General features: G+C 41.7%; 1 protein-coding gene across 12 annotated transcripts in view; it reads right to left on the reverse strand.

Moving 5' to 3' along the window:
* nlrc5 (NLR family, CARD domain containing 5) overlaps positions 1-18,805 on the reverse strand; it is a 181,119-nt gene that overhangs the window by 144,317 nt on the left and 17,997 nt on the right. For 9 of the 12 annotated variants that reach the window (XR_006314163.1, XR_006314162.1, XR_006314161.1 and 6 more), the window contains exon 1: positions 10,116-10,278. Coding sequence is in view for 6 of the 12 variants with exons in the window: in XM_043707152.1 (XP_043563087.1) it covers positions 10,116-10,183 (68 nt within the window). In the remaining 6 variants the exon portion in view is untranslated. Of the gene's footprint in view, positions 1-10,115; positions 10,279-10,396; positions 10,499-18,805 lie in introns of those variants that run through there. The other 3 variants (XM_043707157.1, XM_043707155.1, XM_043707156.1) reach the window with 1 other exon arrangement.

Here is an 18,805-nt window from a genome sequence, read left to right on the forward strand (position 1 = left end):
GCCAAACAGGTTTCCTAAACCGATCTAGCTCTTGGACCACAGAAAACTGCACATTTCTTTAAACAGTGAATTCTGCTCCTAGCAAGACAAGGCACATTAGTATTCATTAACAGCAGAACCAAAACCTGTCATAGTTGCAGATGCTATTCACTTCAGCTATCTGAAACAGTAGCTTATTGGTCATGTTGCTGGACTAATAATACATTTATCAGTCCAGATTCCACGGTGATAAAACTTCGAGAATTCTTTTTCTATCGGAAACTAAAAATTTGGCATACATGATCAGGAAATCTAAGGAACCACATCCCCTCATTTCTACTTGCAAGTTCAGCCTAGCTGTGAGATTTAATTGACAACTGTAACATGGAGGCAGAAACATAGACAGCTATGGGTGCATGCACAGAAATCTGAGGTGGCACGTGACAGCTTAAGCAGAGGTATAGACTACATAGGTCAGAAGTCACATGACACCAGGTTATAGTCCAAAAGGTTCATTTAAAATCACAAACTTTCGGAGTTTCATCAGGTAAAGTGAAGAGAAGCACCACAAGCACTGAATTTATCGGCAGACAGGTCAACCCCATTTGTATGATCTTTTGATTCTACTCCATTTTTGCAAAAACATTTCAGCTTCAATCTTACAGAGTTTGCAAAAATATTCAACTTATTCCACAAAATATGTTCCACTTAATACAATTAAGGCAGACTGAATATTCACAAAATATATGTCATGTAGGGTCTCCAGCCCAAGAGTGAAAGCAACTCAAATTAGAAATTACAAGAAGTGCAAAATTTGAAAAATTTCCTTCTGTACGCCACACTGCACTTTGATGTGCCTCTGATGTTCAATGCTCTGCTTTTATTCTACATTATGGAAGGCTCACAACATTCAGAGTTCTACAATTTCTAGCCCCTTGGTATACTGTGGCTGAAATGTCAAAGCAGACAAACTACTTTCCCCCACTGGACCTCTGCAGCTGCAGTCCCAAGCTTTAGAGCACCCAGAAATGTGCCAGTTTGCAATACTCAGTCAAAAACAACTCCTCGCACTGGAAGACTGGCGGGTTCTGAGCAAACCAGAAAGCACCTTTCACCAGGCTGAATGGTCATCTCGTCTTGGTTTGTCTTGGTGTGCACCCTTTGGAACAGCCTGTAGAGTACTGGGTCACAAAGCTGCTGAGCATGATTCACAGCAAAGAACTGTATTTCAATCTTCTTTGCAAACTCAACATTCCACAAGGAGGTGGCGAAAAGGTCTTTTCCACACAGATACCTCAAAGGCAACATGCAGAGAGCTGAGGGTTTTGTGCACGTAGGAAGGGTCTGATTGCTGGAGCCTTTATCATCAAAAGTCATTCATAAAAAGCACCCGATATTAAAATCAATGTCTGAGCTCTCAGTCAAACCTCATTGTGCATTGTACATTTTTACAGGGCAATCTCCCATGAGCAACTAGTTTCAAAGTTTTGTCAATGACTTTCTCTCCAAGTCAGACGTGGTACCAAATATTCCCCAATGATTGTACAATGCTTGCTTCTAATCACATCCCCTCATGTCTATGGACCTTGTCTTGGTGATGGTGTAAAAGGGTTTCATTGGGATGGTACCAGAATTAAAAGAATATTCTTATAGGAAAGACTGGGTAAGCTGTGATTTCCTTAGCAGAAGAGAAGGCTGAGGGGTGACCTTTTGCTCTTCACAATAATGTAAAGTTTCTGTTGGGTACACACAGAAAATATTGTCTCTGGTTGGTGAGTGCAAGATTGGAGCTTCTTAATATCAGACAAACTTTTGCCATTTTATTGCTGCTTATCTGATTAAGGACATGTGGCTTTTATAATTTTAATACCAAATTCTGTATAAAGACAGCTTGTTTGCAGCACTAAGGAGAGTAGCCTGAGAGAGCTCTTAAGGGTAGGAGCTGGTGCTGCTACTCTGCTAATGGATTTAGAACCTTAGCTCAAGCCTGGCTTGTAGGTATCTATGTTATAATGGGTGGCACGGTGGCACAGTGGTTAGCACTGCTGCCTCACAGTGCCGGAGACCCGGGTTCAATTCCCGCCTCAGGCGACTGACTGTGTGGAGTTTGCACGTTCTCCCCGTGTCTGTGTGGGTTTCCTCCGGGTGCTCTGGTTTCCTCCCACAGTCCAAAGATGTGCAGGTCAGGTGAATTGGCCATGCTAAATTGCCCGTAGTGTTAGGTAAGGGGTAAATGTAGGGGTATGGGTGGGTTGCGCTTTGGCGGGTCGGTGTGGACTTGTTGGGCCGAAGGGCCTGTTTCCACACTGTAATGTAATCTAATGTAATCATAACATTGACGCCATTGGTAAATAAAGGCAATGATTTAAACTAAACTGTCCGAAGAGTCTTACATTCCAGACTACCCCCCGGGACGAACCAAGAGAGACTTACAGGTCAAGTCCATCAGGGATTCCCTAAGCCATCTCAAATAGGTATTTCAACAGAGCTAGCAGGAATGAAGGATATATTTGCATTTCAGAATGACATGAAACTTTGGGCTGACGATATTTTGGCTGTGTCATTTTCCTTGCATTCCATGGAGAGTTTCTGTCCATCACTCTGGTCCTTGAGCTCTCCACAATCTGAAGGAATGCCCAGCAATAAAGGAAGAGGGTTAATGTCTCCCTCTACTCTGCCAGGGTTAGTGCTACTGTTTTCTCTTTGCTACGTCACACTCAATCTACTGTAGCCACCCACCAACAAGGCTCATTTTGTACTGCTCTCACTACTGTCTGAAACAGCTTCTCTCTCCTGCTCTTACCTACCCCAATCCCTGTCCACCACTAACCCTGCATGCCCACTGTGCTGCCTACTCACTCACTAAGACACCTCGCCACATTTCCTCTGCCTGTACCAGAACCAACAGCTGTACCAGTCACTTTCATCTCAATCAATCCCTCCCATTGGGGCATTCATAAGAAAACAGCCTAAGGGGCTGGATGATCAATTCCAAATCCCCAGACTGATATCAGAGGCTGCCTTTGACCTAAAATTCTGGGAGGAAGTGGGTACAGCAGATACTGGAGATTAAAGACAAGATTAGAGTGGTGCTGTAAAAGAACAGCAGGGCTTCTGAGGAGCAGGAAAGTCAAGGTTTCGGGCAAAAAGCCCTGCATCCAGAATAAAATGGTGGGAGCCCCTGACTTACATGTGTCTCACTTAACTTCCCCTGAAGTCTGCTCCTTTTAGATTTTGAGATGTGGTTAGAAGCACATGTAATGTGTTTGCTCTGTGAGCTGCGGGCACATAATGTGGTTGTGAGCTTGATGTGGCACACTGTTGCAGAGTGAGGTGACCACCCCTTTAACTAATGAATGCTGGTAACTGATTGGCTTTGTGGCTGAGCTGAAGTGCAAGTTAACACAGCAGCACTGTCAGCCTTACAGCTCTGGCTGGGGGGCAAAATGCAAAAGGGCAAGGCAAGGCAAAGAAAGGCAGGGATACTGCCAGCATCCAATGGCACAAGCTAAGTGAGCACTAAGAAGCAAGCAAACAGCCTGCTCCAGTCCATGAGCTTGGTGCCTCTTCTTGCATGCAATGTTTCCTTGCAGCAGGATTGCAATGACAGTGTGATCCTGAGGGAATGATCCAACTGAAAGACAATAAAGCACTGTATGTGAATCAGAAATGTTCCAAGTTGGTCCAGAGAAGCGGGCACCTGTGAAATGTTAGTGTCTATGGATGTGGGCTGCATGCAGCCAGTGCCCATGAAGCATGCCTTGAAATGTTGATACCAGCTGTCCAAGAGGGTGGTCTGGAGGAGCAAGCAGCAAGCTCGAGTCGTTTGGCAACCGCTTAGACTTTCATGTTGGAAATTCTTTGCATCTTTCCAGTGGGGGGTAATCAGAAACTGCATGTTAATGAGGTGAGACTAGATCACAATGAGGGGATAATGATCAATAATCCGCACTAAAGCCTTTCGCCACTCAAAAGCATGGGTCTTGTCCCAACATCCAGAACTCCACTGGAAAATGCAATCTTCCTGACTTTTTAATAAGATTCTCCCAAATTTCCTGCCGTCCATATAGTCAAGGCCTGTGAAGCTTTTGCCCTTAAAGGAGGTAGTGTTTCCATGTGTTCATATACTTGTTCATTCCAGACAGGAGAGGTTGCAGGTTGAGAGGTGCTGGTGAAACTGTCTTGGTGCTGTACAATTAGTAGATGGCACACACTGTTGGCATTGTGCAACAGTGGGAGAGGCAACAAATGTTTGAGAAGGTGGATGGGGTGTCAATCAAATAATCTGCTTTGTCCTCGATTATATCGAGACTTCTGAGTGGTTTTGGAATCCAAGCAAGTAGAAAGTATTCTATCACACTCCAGACCTGTGTAGCTTAGATGGCTAGCAGGATGTTAATGGTAACGGATTTAATTACATTAATGTGACTCAATATCAAGTAGATGTCTCTATTTATGAGGCTCAAATGTTACCTTTCACTTATCAGCCCATATTTGAATGTCCTGATCATACAAGTAAGGACAGCTTGAATATCTAAGTAATTGCAATGGAGCTGAGCACTATGCTATCATCAAGCCTCATTCCTGATGAAGGGCTTATGCCTAAAATGCCGATTCTCCTGCTCCTTGGATGCTGCCTGTCCTGCTGTATCTTTGGTAGCAGATCAGCGCTGGGTCTATATTAAAAATTATTTCTCTTCATAATTTAATCTGAATGGCATCAAATTGAGACAGAGGCTCAATACAGAGGAACAAGTGGCTAGGAACTTTTCATAATCACAGTAATGGACATAGAATTAGCAGGTTTTAAGAAGATTTGTAGCTCAGGTTTAGGTTCTGGATGTAGGTTTGCTCACTGAGCTGGAAAGTTCGTTTTCAGATGTTTTGTCACCCTACTAGGTAACATCTTCAGTGGGCCTCTGGGCGAAACACTGCTGATAATTCCTGTTTTCTAGTTATATGTTTGGGTTTTTTGGGGGTTGGTGATGTCATTTCCTGTGATGTCATTTCCTGTTCTTTTTCTCAGGGGGTGGTAGATGAGGTCTAACTCAATGTATTTGTTGATAGAGTTGCGGTTGGAATGCCATGCTTCTAGGAATTCACGTGCGTATCTCTGTTTGGCTTGTCCTAGGATGGATGTTTTGTCCTAGTCGAAGTGATGGCCTTCCTTATCTGTATGTAAGGATACTGGTGAGAAAGGGTCATGTCATTTTGTGGCTAGTTGATGTTCATGTATCCTGGTGACTAGTTTTCTGCCTGTTTGTCCAATGTAGTGTTTGTTACAGTTCTTGCACGGTATTTTGTATATGATATGAGTTTTGTTTGATGTCTGTATAGGGTCTTTCAAGTCCATTAGCTGGTGTCTTAGTGTGTTGGTGGGTTTGTGGGCTACCATGATGCCAAGGGGTCTGAGTAATCTGGCAGTCATTTCCGAGATGTCTTTGATGTAGGGGAGAGTGGCTAGTGTTTTTGGACGTGTTTTGTCTGCTTGTTTGAGTTTGTTGCTGAGAAATTGGCAGACTGTCTTCATTGGGTACCCATTCTTTTTGAATATACGGTATAGGTAATTTTCCTCTGCTCTGCGGAAATGACCAGGATGTCAAGGGGTCTATGCAGTCTGGCAGTCATGCTGCCTAAATGAATTTTAAAAATGAGCCAAATTGGAGGCAAGCTGGCTCTGAACAAGCTTCCCAGCTGATTTCTCCCATTTATGAAAAGAGAACCCTCGACATTAGTTCTGGATGAATTGCATTTATACTTTGAAAGTATGACTAAAAGGATATCATCAAGGTTGTGAGTAAGCTGCATCTACAAAGCTTCAAAGACAACTGGGTATGGTTAGCAACTTGACCATATATGTCACTACATCGGAGAAACAGCATATGAACATGATCAGGAGAAGGCAATTCTGTGCCTCAAGCCTGTTCTGTCATTTAATACGATCATGCATGATCCCATCAGAGTCTCAAATCCACTTTCCTGCCCACTCACCACAATCCTTCAGGTAGCTGATGAAGGAGTGGCGCTCTAAAAGTGTGTACTTCCAAATAAACCTGTTGGACTATACCTGGTGTTGTGTGATTTTTTTTAAAAAACATTTGTATTGAGAACTTTTTTTGTTACAAAATTATAAAATTGCAACAATATAACAATTTAAAATTACAACAACAATTGCAATAAACTAACTACTACCATACTCTACAAGACAAATCAAAACTACACTCATTACAAAGTTCTCAATAAATAAATAAATAAATAAGTCCAGTCAGTGCAACCACACCGAGGCTCCCAACCTTTGGGAGCATTAATTATTACACCCGTATTTGTTTGGGATTGTTCCTACCGGGGCACAAGGCTCACTAAACCTAACCATCATGGCTAAACAAATGCCCTAATTAAAATAGCAGACAAGTCTGCCTCCAGGTAATTCAAAAAGGACTGCCATGTCTTATAAAAAAGTTCCATTTTATGGTGCACTATTTTTGTGAGGAAATCCAAAGGGATATGTTCCATAATTAACTTGTGCCATCCGAACAGGCCCGGAGGGTTCTCAGACACCCAGCTCATCAAAATATTCTTCCTCGCACAGTAAGTGAAAATGTTAAATAGCTTTTTCCCATGTGCGTCTAAGGAAGATAAATTCGGTAGACCCAAGAGCAGAGAGACTACATTAACTTCTGTCTACCTTAACTTCTGTCCCCAGGACCCTCTCTATTACTCCTGCCACAATGCTCCAGTACCTAAGATTCTTGTGGCATGACCACAAACAATGAGTGAGGGTACCTACGCTTACTTTGCATTTGGGGCATATTGGAGATGCTCCCTTTTTGAATTTTGCAAGACAATCTCGTGCCATATGAACCCTATGAAGAACATTCAACTGCAGAGTGTATGTTCTGTTACAGATCGAGATCTTTCTCGCGTTCTCCCAAATGTCCTCCCATGTCTCTGAGGGAATCTCCACTCCCAGCTCTTGTTCCCAGACCTCACATAGTCACTCAATGTCGCTCAAGGCACCGCACCCTAGTAGATAGTAAAGAGTACTAAACGAGAGAGTGCTTGTGGCATGAAGCACTCTCCTCTGTGTTGGACCTGTAGGGGTTGGTCAAAAGTGTAGTCTTTCTTTGGATGAAGTCCCTAACCTGAAAGTAACATGGAAGATCTTTGCTGGGCAATCCATACTTGCAGCTCATTTCGTAGAAGGACATGGTGACCTCCCCCTCAAACAGATCTCCCAAACAGGAGACTCCCCTCATTCCCCGTAGTTTAAATCCAGGATCCATCATCTCTGGCCGGAATCCCAGCGTACCAACTATAGGGCTAAGAAAGGAGCTATTAGATAAACTGCCCTCGTTCTGTCGCATTGCTCTCCATGCTTTGACCATATTAATAATGATTGGATTCCAACAGTATTCCACAACTGTCCTCATCTTATCCACTAACAACAGATAGTAAGGGGACACTTTGCCTGGGAGGCCTCAGTATCCAACCATATTGATCTCAGGTGCTCACAAGCCCAGTCGGTCATTAAGGACAAAGGGGAGCTTAGTTGGTATCTCTTAATATCGGAAAGTTTACACCCCAACCCTTGGAGTAACTGCAATTGGCCAGCTTAATGTGGGGCCACCTGTGATGTCAAATAAAAAAACTAAACCAGCCAGTGAGCCTCCACAACATTTGCCTGGGAAACATCAGAGGGAGTATTCACATAGGATATAACAGGAAAGGAAGGACATTCATTTTGATAAGGGCTACTCAAACTAACCAGGAAATTGGAAGGTTGTGTGATTTTTAACTTTGTTCTACCTTTGTGCCAGTTCTATATCCAAATGGCTAGCTCTCCCTGTATTCCATGTGATCTAACCTTGCTAACCAGTTTCCCATGAGAAACTCTTGTCAAATGCCTTACTGAAATCCATATAGATCACATTTACCACGCTAGCCTCATCAATCATTTGTTACTTCTTCAAAAAACTTAATCAAGTTAGTGAGACTTGATTTCCCACACACAAAGCCATGTTAACTATCCCTTATCGGTCCTATCCAAATAGGCATAAATCCTGTCCTTCAGGATTCCCTCCAACAACTTACCCATCACTGATGTCAGGCTCACCAGTCTATAGTTCCCTGGCATTTCCTTACCAACTTTCTTAAACAGTGGCACCATGTTAGCCAATCGCCAGTCTTCTGGCACCTCACCTGTGACTATCGATGATCCAAACATCTCAGTAAGAGGCCCAGCAATCACTTCCATAGCTTTCCACAGTGTTCTGGGGTACACCTGATCAGGTCTTGAGGATTTATCCACTTTTACATGTTTAAGACATCCAGCACCTTCTCCTCTGTGATATGGATATTTTTAAAGATATCACCATCTAATTTCCCCACATTCTATATTTTCAGTGTCCTTCTCGACAGTACCAAAATATTCATTTGGTATCACCCCCATCTCCTGCAGTTCCACACATAGGCTGCCTTGCTGATCTTTGAGGGGCCCTATTGTCTCCCTTGTTATCCTTTTGTCCTTAGTCTATTTACAAAAATTCTTTGGATTCTCCTTAACCCTATTTGCCAAAGCTATCTCATGTCCCCGTTTTGCCCTCCTGATTCCCCTCTTAAATATACTCCTACTGCCTTTATACTCTAAGGAATCACTCGATCTCTGTTTTCTATAACACCTGACACATGCTTATCCGCCTCCAATCAACTTTGAAAGTTCTTGCCTAATACCATCAAAATTGGCTTTCCTCCAATTTAGAACTTCAACTTTTAGATCTGGTCTAACCTTTTCCAACACTATTTTAAAACGAATAGAATTATGGTCGCTGGCCCCAAAGTGCTCCCCCACTGACACCTAAGTCACCTGCCCTGCCTTATTTCCCAAGAGTAGGTCAAGTTTTGCACCTTCTCTAGTAGGTACATCCACATACTGAATCAGAAAATTTTCCTGGACACACTTAAATTCCTGTCCATCTAAACCCTTAACAGTCTATGTTAATATCCCCTAGCATAACCACCCTATTATTCTTACAGGTGAATTGGCGGCTCAGTGGTTAGCACTGCTGCCTCACAGAACCAGGGTCCTGGGTTCGATTCCTGTCTGTGTGGAGTTTGCACATTCTGTGAGGATTTCCTCTGGGTGCTCTGGTTTCCTCCCACAATCCATAGATGTGCAGGTTAGATGAATTGGCCATGCTAAATTGCCCACAGTGCAAATCTAATCTCATGACTGAGATCTCCTTACAAATCTGTTTCTCAACTTCATGCTGGCAACTGGGGGGTTCTATAAAGTTAAAAAAAAAATCACACAACACCAGGTTATAATCCAACAGGTTTAATTGGAAGCTTTTGGAGTGACACTCCATCAGGTACTATAGTACTAACCCAATAAAGTGATCATCCATTTTTTATTTATCAGTTACATCTTGATTTTATTTAACACTGAACTTATAATTGTGTTTATTAAGAAACTTGATTGATATTGTTTAAATAGAAGGCATTTAATTGGTCATGTTGGTCATTGGATAAAAAGTATTATTATTTTATTTTGTGATCAATATTCTTCCGAATTATTCGTTCTTCTACACAGTCCTCTGAGATCCATACATAGCTCACAGAGGCTCCTGTGCAAAGACCTCAACCAGTGCCACGCAGAAGCCACAAAAGACAATGTGGTTCAAAATCATTGCTAGTGACTATCAAACCAGCAGAGGTAACTCTGTAAAATGTGATAGCCAGCCCATATTTACATTCCCTGTCTCTAAAATCTGCAATTATTCCGCACACCAGCGTCCCTACATCTCATCGTTTTATTCTGTCAGTCTCCCTGCATCGTGCCCACTTTTGCTCTGGCATTTTCCACGCGTCCTTTCTCTGATGCGTTCTCGCCAGAAACTGAAGTTTCACTGCAGCCCCGTTCCGCCCGCGCACTTGCAAATCTGCAAGTGTAAAACAAAACAGACGTGAAACAATCACTCGGCTCTTGGGGAGGGCAGCGCTGCTGACCGCTCACAATTCTCCAGAAGCCGGCTGAGAATTGGAAGTTCGCTGAGCTGGACAGCTCATACAACACAGCATTCAATGAAAAAAAAAAGTTGCCCTAGCCAGGGGGTTAAACGCTTCTGCCTCCGACCTACCCTGTCACCAGCGGCTCCCCATCCAATTGCTGCCCCCAGGACAGGCCGGCAGTCCCATCTCGCAACATGAGCCTTAACTCCACCCGCACCGAAACTGAAACACAGCAGCATCTTACTCCTCACACAGTTTCCAGGAAACACTACGAGGACTTGCTTTATAGGAAATCACGTGGCTCAAGTATAGGGCAGAGACTGGGTGGGGATCATCGAAGCGCTCGCCTCCTACTGGTGCAGCCGTTTGGTGACTGACTCACACTCTCCGGTGACAAGTTTCTGCTTACCTTGTGAAATTCAGATGCCTGCAACCTTCCCAACCTCACAAGCCATTTGCTCTCAATACTCGCCGAGAAGAAGTGGCCACCATACCGGGGCAGAGCGTCATGCTGGGGAGGCAACCAAACACAAAAACATGTCACACTTTTCTACGTCGTCCCGAGTCTGTGCTGGGATGTTGTGGCCAGCATTTAATCTGAAAATGTGTTGCTGGAAAAGCGCAGCAGGTCAGGCAGCATCCAAGGAGCAGGAGAATCGATGCTGCCTGGCCTGCTGCGCTTTTCCAGCAACACATTTTCAGCTCTGATCTCCAGCATCTGCAGTTCTCACTTTCTCCCAGCATTTAATCTCCAATGTAACCGTTTTGCTCGATTTACTTTCCTCCTGGTGTGTTAGTTCATGTGTACAGTATTATCTTAAAGTAGTAGTGGGACATGCTGGAAATACAGTACTCGGGTTAGGCAGTGCTTTTGCAAAGGGAAAGAGAGAGAGAGGGAGCTTTTCAGGAATGCCACTTTTCATCAGAACCTTCATGCTACTATCTCACTGAGACTGACGGAAAAGTTATCTACTTAGCTTCATTTCTCTGCACTATCTCTCTCTCTGCCTGTTCATTTCTCTCTTCAGGGATTGATCCCAATTCCTTTTTGAAAGTTATTATGGAGTCAGCTCCCGCTATCCCTTCCTAATGTCTACTGCAGCTTAGAAACGAACTGCATTTCAGTGTCTCTGGTTCTTTTGCCAATTTCCTCAATTTTGGTTTCTCTGATTGTCAGCATTTTCACAAATGGTGCAATTTCCTCCTTCATTACAATATCAACATCCCCCACCAATTTTGAATACCTGTGCCCAATCTCCCCTCACCTTCCACTGCACCAAAGAATACCATCCCAGTTTGTCCTGGCTGTCCATGTGACTGAAGTCCTATTACCATCCCATTCCCCTGTTTCTCCTCTCGGGTCTTGACATCTTCCTTAAAAATTGATGCCCCAAAATTGGCACAGGGCTCCAGCAATGCTTTCATATAGATTTATGATAACCTCCCTCAGTTTATCATGTCAACCATCCTTTTCTGTAATTAAATGAATCATTTCACATCCCACACTGTTAAATTTTATCTGTCCCATTTCAACACTCCATCCTCCTGAAGCATGTTTCAATCCTCTTCGATATTTATTTTCCAAGTTTCGTGTCACTGGTAAACTTTGAAATGATGGCTGTCCTACCCAGGGCAAGATAATTTATACATATTAAAAAGAGCAGCCATTACAAGCAGTGCCCCTGGATACACTACTGTAGGTATTCAAGATCATATGAAATAGGAACAGCAGTGGGCTATTTGGCCTCTCGAGCCGACTCTGCCATTCAATACACTCTTAGCTCATCCGACATTCCTCACATCCACCTTCCTGAGTTTTATCCAGAACACTTGATCCCTCCTCCTGATCAAAAACCTATCTCCCAGAATTAAAAACACAGAAGAACTCTGTCCCACAGCTCTCTGTGGCAAGGAATCAAAAGATTCACAACCCTCTGGAAAATGAAATTCCATCTTATCTCAGTCTTAAATTTGGAATTCCTTATTCTGAGACTGTGCTCTCTCATCCCAAACTCTCCCATGTATCCTCTCAGTATTTACCCTGTCAAGCCTTTAATACCAGTGAGGAGACTCCCAACCTGCTTAGCTTTTACTTATAACACAATATCTTCCAATCAGGATTCATTCTCGTCAACCTTCTCTGAACTGCCTCCAATGAAACAATATCTTAACTTGAAGATGGGGACCAAAACTGCTCTCAGTACTCCAGACGTGGTCTCATTATGACCTTGAACAACTGTAGTAAAACTTTCCTACTTTTATACTCCAAACACCTTGAAATAAGAGCCAAAAATCCATTAGCCTTCCTGATTACCTGCTGTAACTCTGTGCTCACTTTCTGTGTTTCATGTCCAAGTCCCTTTCTGTCACAGTTTTCTGCAGCAATTTTCTATTTAAATAATACTGTTCTTTTGTTTTCCTTCCAAAATGAACACCTTCACTTTTTATCACATTATACTACATTTGCCAACTTACTTAACCTATCAATATCTCTCTGCAAACTGTTTGTGTCCAGCTTGCAACCTGCCTTTCCACCTATTTTTGCGTCATCTGCAAATTTGGCTACAATACATTCACTTTGTTCCTCCCAGATATTAATATATATTGTAAACCCCACTGGTCACTGGCTGCCAACTGGGAAAAAAGAACCCTTAGCCCCACTTGCTAATTCTTGAGCACCAGCCAATTCTCAATCCATGCCAACATACTACCTCCAACACTGTGGGCTCTTATCTTATGACTTAACCTTTTGTGAGGTACCTTGGTGAACATCTTCTGGAAGTCCAAATACATCTGCTGGTTCCCCTCTATCCACTCTGTCTGAGATTTGCTCGAGAAACTCTAATAAAATAGTCGGACCCAGTTTCCCTTACATGTAGTTATGCTGACTCTGCTTGATTGAATTTTGATTTTCCAAATGTGCTGATGTTCCTTCCTTAATAATTAATTCCCACATTTATCCAACAATAGATATTAGGCTAATCAGTTAATTAGCTGCTTTTTGCTTTCCTCCCTTTTTGAATAGAGGTATCACATTGGCAATTTTCCAATCCTCTGCTACTTCTTCAGAATCTTTGGATTTTTTGAAAAATATTCCTATTTCTTATGGTCTCATGATCTTTTGGAAAGCCACCATTACTTTCTACTTATGCTGCTGCCTGCTGTTGTGTTGATGAACCAGATTGAATTTTATAAAGCAGACTGGATTTCACTCCTCCATTCAGAAGAAGCATTTTGTCTCCTTTTGCAACTTTTCTCCCAAGTGATCCCTTGTGGGTTTAGGAACATAAGATGACAGGAATCACATGGCATCGCTTATATCCTTCTCTCACAAATGGTATAAATTTGTGGTATAAATTCCAGAAATCCACCAATATAAAATTTAACTAACTCTCAGGGTAAGTTCCAACACATCTAATTGTATAAGTCAGTGCTTAAAATGCCTCTCACTACTTACTATTCCCTGGAATAGTTTTCCATGTGTTGCCGACTTATGGTCATACCAGCCCAGACCTTGCTATTGTATGGTATGTGCATCTAAATATTATCTTTCCATAATGTATCATTCTAAATCCAATATTCCTATGACTTATCACATTAACATTTTCAAAGGTTTGACCACCAAACATTGTCTTTCAACTTAATAAATGTGCATGCATTTACCATATTATGGTTTATTCAACATGGAAATAAAATTGTTTACTTCAACAGAATATTTTCTGAGTTACTGGCAAGAAAGAGGAACAGACACCTTAAAAGAGCATTTGGTCTAAATCCATTTGTGTTCTGGACAGAGGTTCAAACCTTTTAATGGCCTACATTTTGCCACTAGAATGAGGGTGAGGCCATCAGCATTCAATGTTATTAAGAAATAAACTGAACAGCAATATTTGGTGTCTGCACCTGCACAGTTATACATGGGAGTCAGGACCCTTCCCCTCCGTGAGTTTTAACACACTGGCACCTGGTCAATAGTCTCAGCAAATCAGATACATGAAGACATGAAGCTATGGTATTTTACCCAATAGGTAACTAATGAATGTGCCAGGAAAGGTTGCGATTTTTAACAATATGTGATCAGAGGAACAGGAATAGACCATTCAGCCCATTTAGTCTGCTCCCCCTATCCAACTGGATTATGGCTGACCATCTACATCAATGTCACTTTCCCCACTATCCCTATATCCATTAATGCCATCAGTCTCCTGAAATCTATCAATTGCTATCTTAAATGTACTCAATAATTAATCTTCCACAGTTCAGAGTAAAGAATTCCAAAGATTCATTGACCGCTAAGTAAGGAATTCCTCCTCAACTCATCCCTTAAACAGGCTACCCGTTTTTCTAGTTGATTCTTATTTGCCTTCTGGGCAATTAGGGATGGGCAATAAATGCTGGCCTAGCCAGTGAGGCCTTCATCTTTTGAATGAATAGAAAACAATGTCCTGAGATTATGTCCCTTCATTGTAGACTCACCAGCCAGGGGAAACATGTCATCTACATCCATCAGGTACAAATTTTTAAGTTTAGATGACATCGCCCTTTATTCTTTCAAACTCTAGGAAATACATACTAAATCTGCTCAATTTCTTCTCACAACATACTTCCACCATCCCAGAGACTAATCTGGTTGCACTCTTGCTATGGCAAGTGTATCCCTCCTCACAGATAACTGGACCAAATCTGTACACAATACTCCAAATGAAGTCTCAGAAAGACTCTATACAAATGCCGCAAGACATCTTCACTTCTGTACTCAAAACTCCCTTGTGATGATGGCAGCAACCTATTGGTTTTTCAAATTACGCACTGCATGTGAATGAACTGCATCATGAACTGCATGAACTGCAAGGACACTAAGGTCCTTTTTACATCTGCACTTCCCACCGTTTCAGCATTTAGAAAATATTCTGCTTCTTTCTGGATTTTCTTTCTAATGAAGTGAATAACTTCACCCTTATTCATATAACATTGATTTTGCAATGCTCTAGGCCCTTAGATTAGATTAGATTAGATTACTTACAGTGTGGAAACAGGCCCTTCAGCCCAACAAGTCCACACCGCCCTGCCGAAGCGCAACCCACCCATACCCCTACATGTACCCCTTACCTAACACTACGGGCAATTTAGCATGGCCAATTCACCTGACCTGCACATCTTTGGACTGTGGGAGGAAACCGGAGCACCCGGAGGAAACTCATGCAGACACGGGGAGAACGTGCAAACTCCACACAGTCAGTCGTCTGAGGCGGGAATTGAACCGGGTCTCTGGCGCTGTGAGGCAGCAGTGCTAACCACTGTGCCACCGTGCCGCCCACTCTCGTATCTTGTCTAAGTCCTCTTGAATGTCCCTGTATCCTCCTCACAAATTATGTTCCCTCCCACTTTTGGTACCATCAGCAAATTTGGAAATATTACATTTCATCCCATATCCAAATCATTTCTATGCATTGTGAATATCTGTGAACCTTGTACCCCATGAGTAACACCCTGCTATCTTGAGAATGAGCTATTTATTTTAACTCTTTGCTTTCGTTCTGCCAACCAATTCTTAATTCATGCTGGTATATTATCTTCAATGCCATGCTCTCTTATTGTACTCAGTGACCTCCTCTGTGGGATCTGATAAAAAGCTTTCTGAACCTCCAAATAATACATCCACTTGTTCTCCTTTATCAATAGTTCCAGTAACATCCTCAAAAACTCTAACACACTTATCAAACATGACTTCCTCTTCATAAATTCATGTTGATTCTGATGAATTTTACTATTCTTTTCTAAACATGTATCTTTAGGATATGAGTATTGTTAAAGTGGCCAGAATTTTTCACATATCCCTAACTGTCCGTCAGAAGGTGTGGGTGAGCTGCCTTCTTGAATTACTGTAGTCCTTGTGCTGTGGATTCTTCCATAGTAGTGTAAAGGATTGAGCTCCACAATTTTGTTTCAGTTACAGTGAAAGAACAGGGACATAGTTAGTGGAGGAATACTTTCTTGTTATGTGGATGATTGCAGCTCCAATTTCACTCAAGGTGCCAAATATCACTTCCAAGTCATAGCAACCTGTTTTATAGTAATATCAAATAAATTTTCTGCTACTGAAAATTAAACAAATGAGGACTCTCCATCCTTTATATCTTAATTATTGTTAGAGATATTTTAGAAAGTAAAATTAGTGATCATTTTCAAACTTATTTCTATCTCTCTTTTATTTATCACTGCTAATTCCATTTTCCTTCGCTTCTATTTATTTCATTTTCTTCACATGATTTTACATTGAATTAAACATTCTAACGTACAACTTCTGGTTAGGATTCTACAGTTATACATTCTGCAATCTGCTTGAAGAAATAAGCTCTTTTTGCAATGATTATACACCACCTAAATGGTGCATAACAGAACCTTTATTACTTTCAGTTCCAGTTAAAAGTCCAAAACCATCTTTGGGCAACTGTACGTGTAATGAACATTGTTACGATTGTAGTAAAAATAGTCTCTCAGTATTACACTTATCATCTGATTCTAAGACCTGAAACTTTCATGGAGTATAAAATGGGTTAAAAAATGACAAAAACAGACCTAAACTGGCTGCTATGATCACCTGACCAGGTTGAGCCATACTCACAAAGCTAACAGTAAAGTGGATCAGTCTGAGCCAAAATTAACATTATTATTAAAAGACATTGAAATTCAGCTCAAATTCTCCTATATTTAAACATCTTCCTAGAAGTTACATGTTGAGCTGACTGGTCATAAGCACAATGATGAGTGAGTTCAAGAATATACAAGTGAACCTTCATCAACAGCTGCTACTGAGCAGCAGAGCAGGAAGAAGGAGAAATTGACTTGTATTGAAGAACAGTGGGGCTTTTTTCACTGGAGCATAGAAGGTTGAGGGGCGATCTTAAAGAAGTTTATAAAATAATGAGGGGTATAGATAGGGTGACGAGGTGAGAGGAGAGAGATTTAAAAAAGACAAGAGGACCAAATGTTCTACACATAGGGTGGTTTGCGTGTGGAATGAACTTCCTGAGGAAGTGGTGGATGTGGGCACAATTATGTTTAAAAGACATTTGAATAATTACATGAATAGGAAAGGTTTGGAGGGATATGAACCGGGAGCAGGCAGGTGGGAGTAGTTTGGGATTATGCTTGGAATGGACTGGTTGGACCGAAAGGTCTGTTTCTGTGCTGTATAACTCTATGTCTCTATAACTGGGAGATATTCTATCTGTCTCTCTCTTTCAAGCTCATTCTCAAAAGTCGATACAATAATTTCAAGGAAAAAGCAACTTGAGACAACAACTTTGCATGAAGAACTCAGGATTAATCCAGTATTGCCATGCCTGAGGAAACAGGACAACAATCATTGGAACTCAGGTTTCACTCAAACACTTGAAAACAACTTAAATTGCAACTGCGTGCACCTTTCTGTCTGTACAGCCACTTTCCTCCTCACACATCTTTTGAAACGTATTACCTGTGTTGTGTTTGATTTCACAGTTTGCTATTTCATTTAGGATTAACAGATAATAAAACCCCACTCTCTTTGATCCAAGAAAACTTTCGGATTAGTACTCTGTCATTTTTGGTCTGGTTAGCTAAGTTTAATTCAAGTATGATAGGTCCATGACCAAAAGAAATCTAAATGTTTGTTGCAACTGACTGAGAGGGGGTTAGAAAGAGGGGAGTTGTTCACCCCTCCTCACCTGGTCACAGCAACATTAAGCACTATCTGTTCATCATCTGAACTCAAAATCCAGACCAACGTTCTTCAAACATTTAGAGCTTATAAAGAATGATGAGGCATAATATATATTAGATCATCAAGTAGTTTACACAGCAACATATATTGAGGTACAGTAGGTGGCAATCACAAGATTAAATTTGAGTTCGTATTCAACATGGGACTGTTTCTATTTAAGCTTCCTCAGCAAATTCACTTGTCCCTCATTCCCCTTAATGTCATGTCATTTAGGTTCATTGCATATAAACCTCAATCGCCACAACCTTTCTCTTCCCTTTATTCTAAGTGTGAGCTTACTGATTTTATACACTGCTCCCTGAGTAATTTAGGGTGTACTTGCTCAATAAGTTCAGCATTGAAGTCATATGTGTAGTGGAATTACAGAGCTAAGGCCAGCCAGAGTAGAGCGTCCTTGTCCTGACAGGCTCCTTCTGCTTTGCTCCAGTGTCAGGAGAGATGATAAGTCAGGATTCCACAATGTTTTGTGCATTGGTGTGAAGTGAAAGAAGCACAACGGTAGTCTAGAACCATACATGGGGTAAGTTTGAAGTATGGCAATGAATATTAAATCTGCCAACAATCAGTGCATGAAGATTTCAGACCATAGGCTGATTCCCCGAGCAGAAAGGTCCAGTGAAAATCCACATCTTTTAGATAATGTGCCTTAAATTAGGAGCTTTTGACCCATAATTTTGCAGCAGTACCCTTCACAATCTCCAGTCCTCCAGGTGAAATATTATACAATCTCACGTGACATTTATAGCACAGAAAGAGGTAATTTGGTCCAGTAGGTTAATGCTCATGCATAACTCAACAAGAGCCTCTTCCCAGCCTTTTTCATACAGTCTCGCCAATGTATTGCCTCAGATATATTTTACGTAGTTTCCAATATCGCCACAGCATATATGGTAAATCTGATTTCCAAAAGGACGTCATTGACAGCAAAGTGTTATAACTGTACCTGCATCCTCCACCACTTCTTCTGGCAGTTCACTGCACACACGAAACACTTTCCATATAAAAAAAGTTGCCCCTGAGGTCCTTCTTAAATCTTTCTCCACTCACCTTATA

The sequence above is a fragment of the Chiloscyllium plagiosum genome, chromosome 17, assembly GCF_004010195.1.
Source record: "Chiloscyllium plagiosum isolate BGI_BamShark_2017 chromosome 17, ASM401019v2, whole genome shotgun sequence".
In the NCBI taxonomy this organism is placed as follows: Eukaryota; Metazoa; Chordata; class Chondrichthyes; order Orectolobiformes; family Hemiscylliidae; genus Chiloscyllium; species Chiloscyllium plagiosum.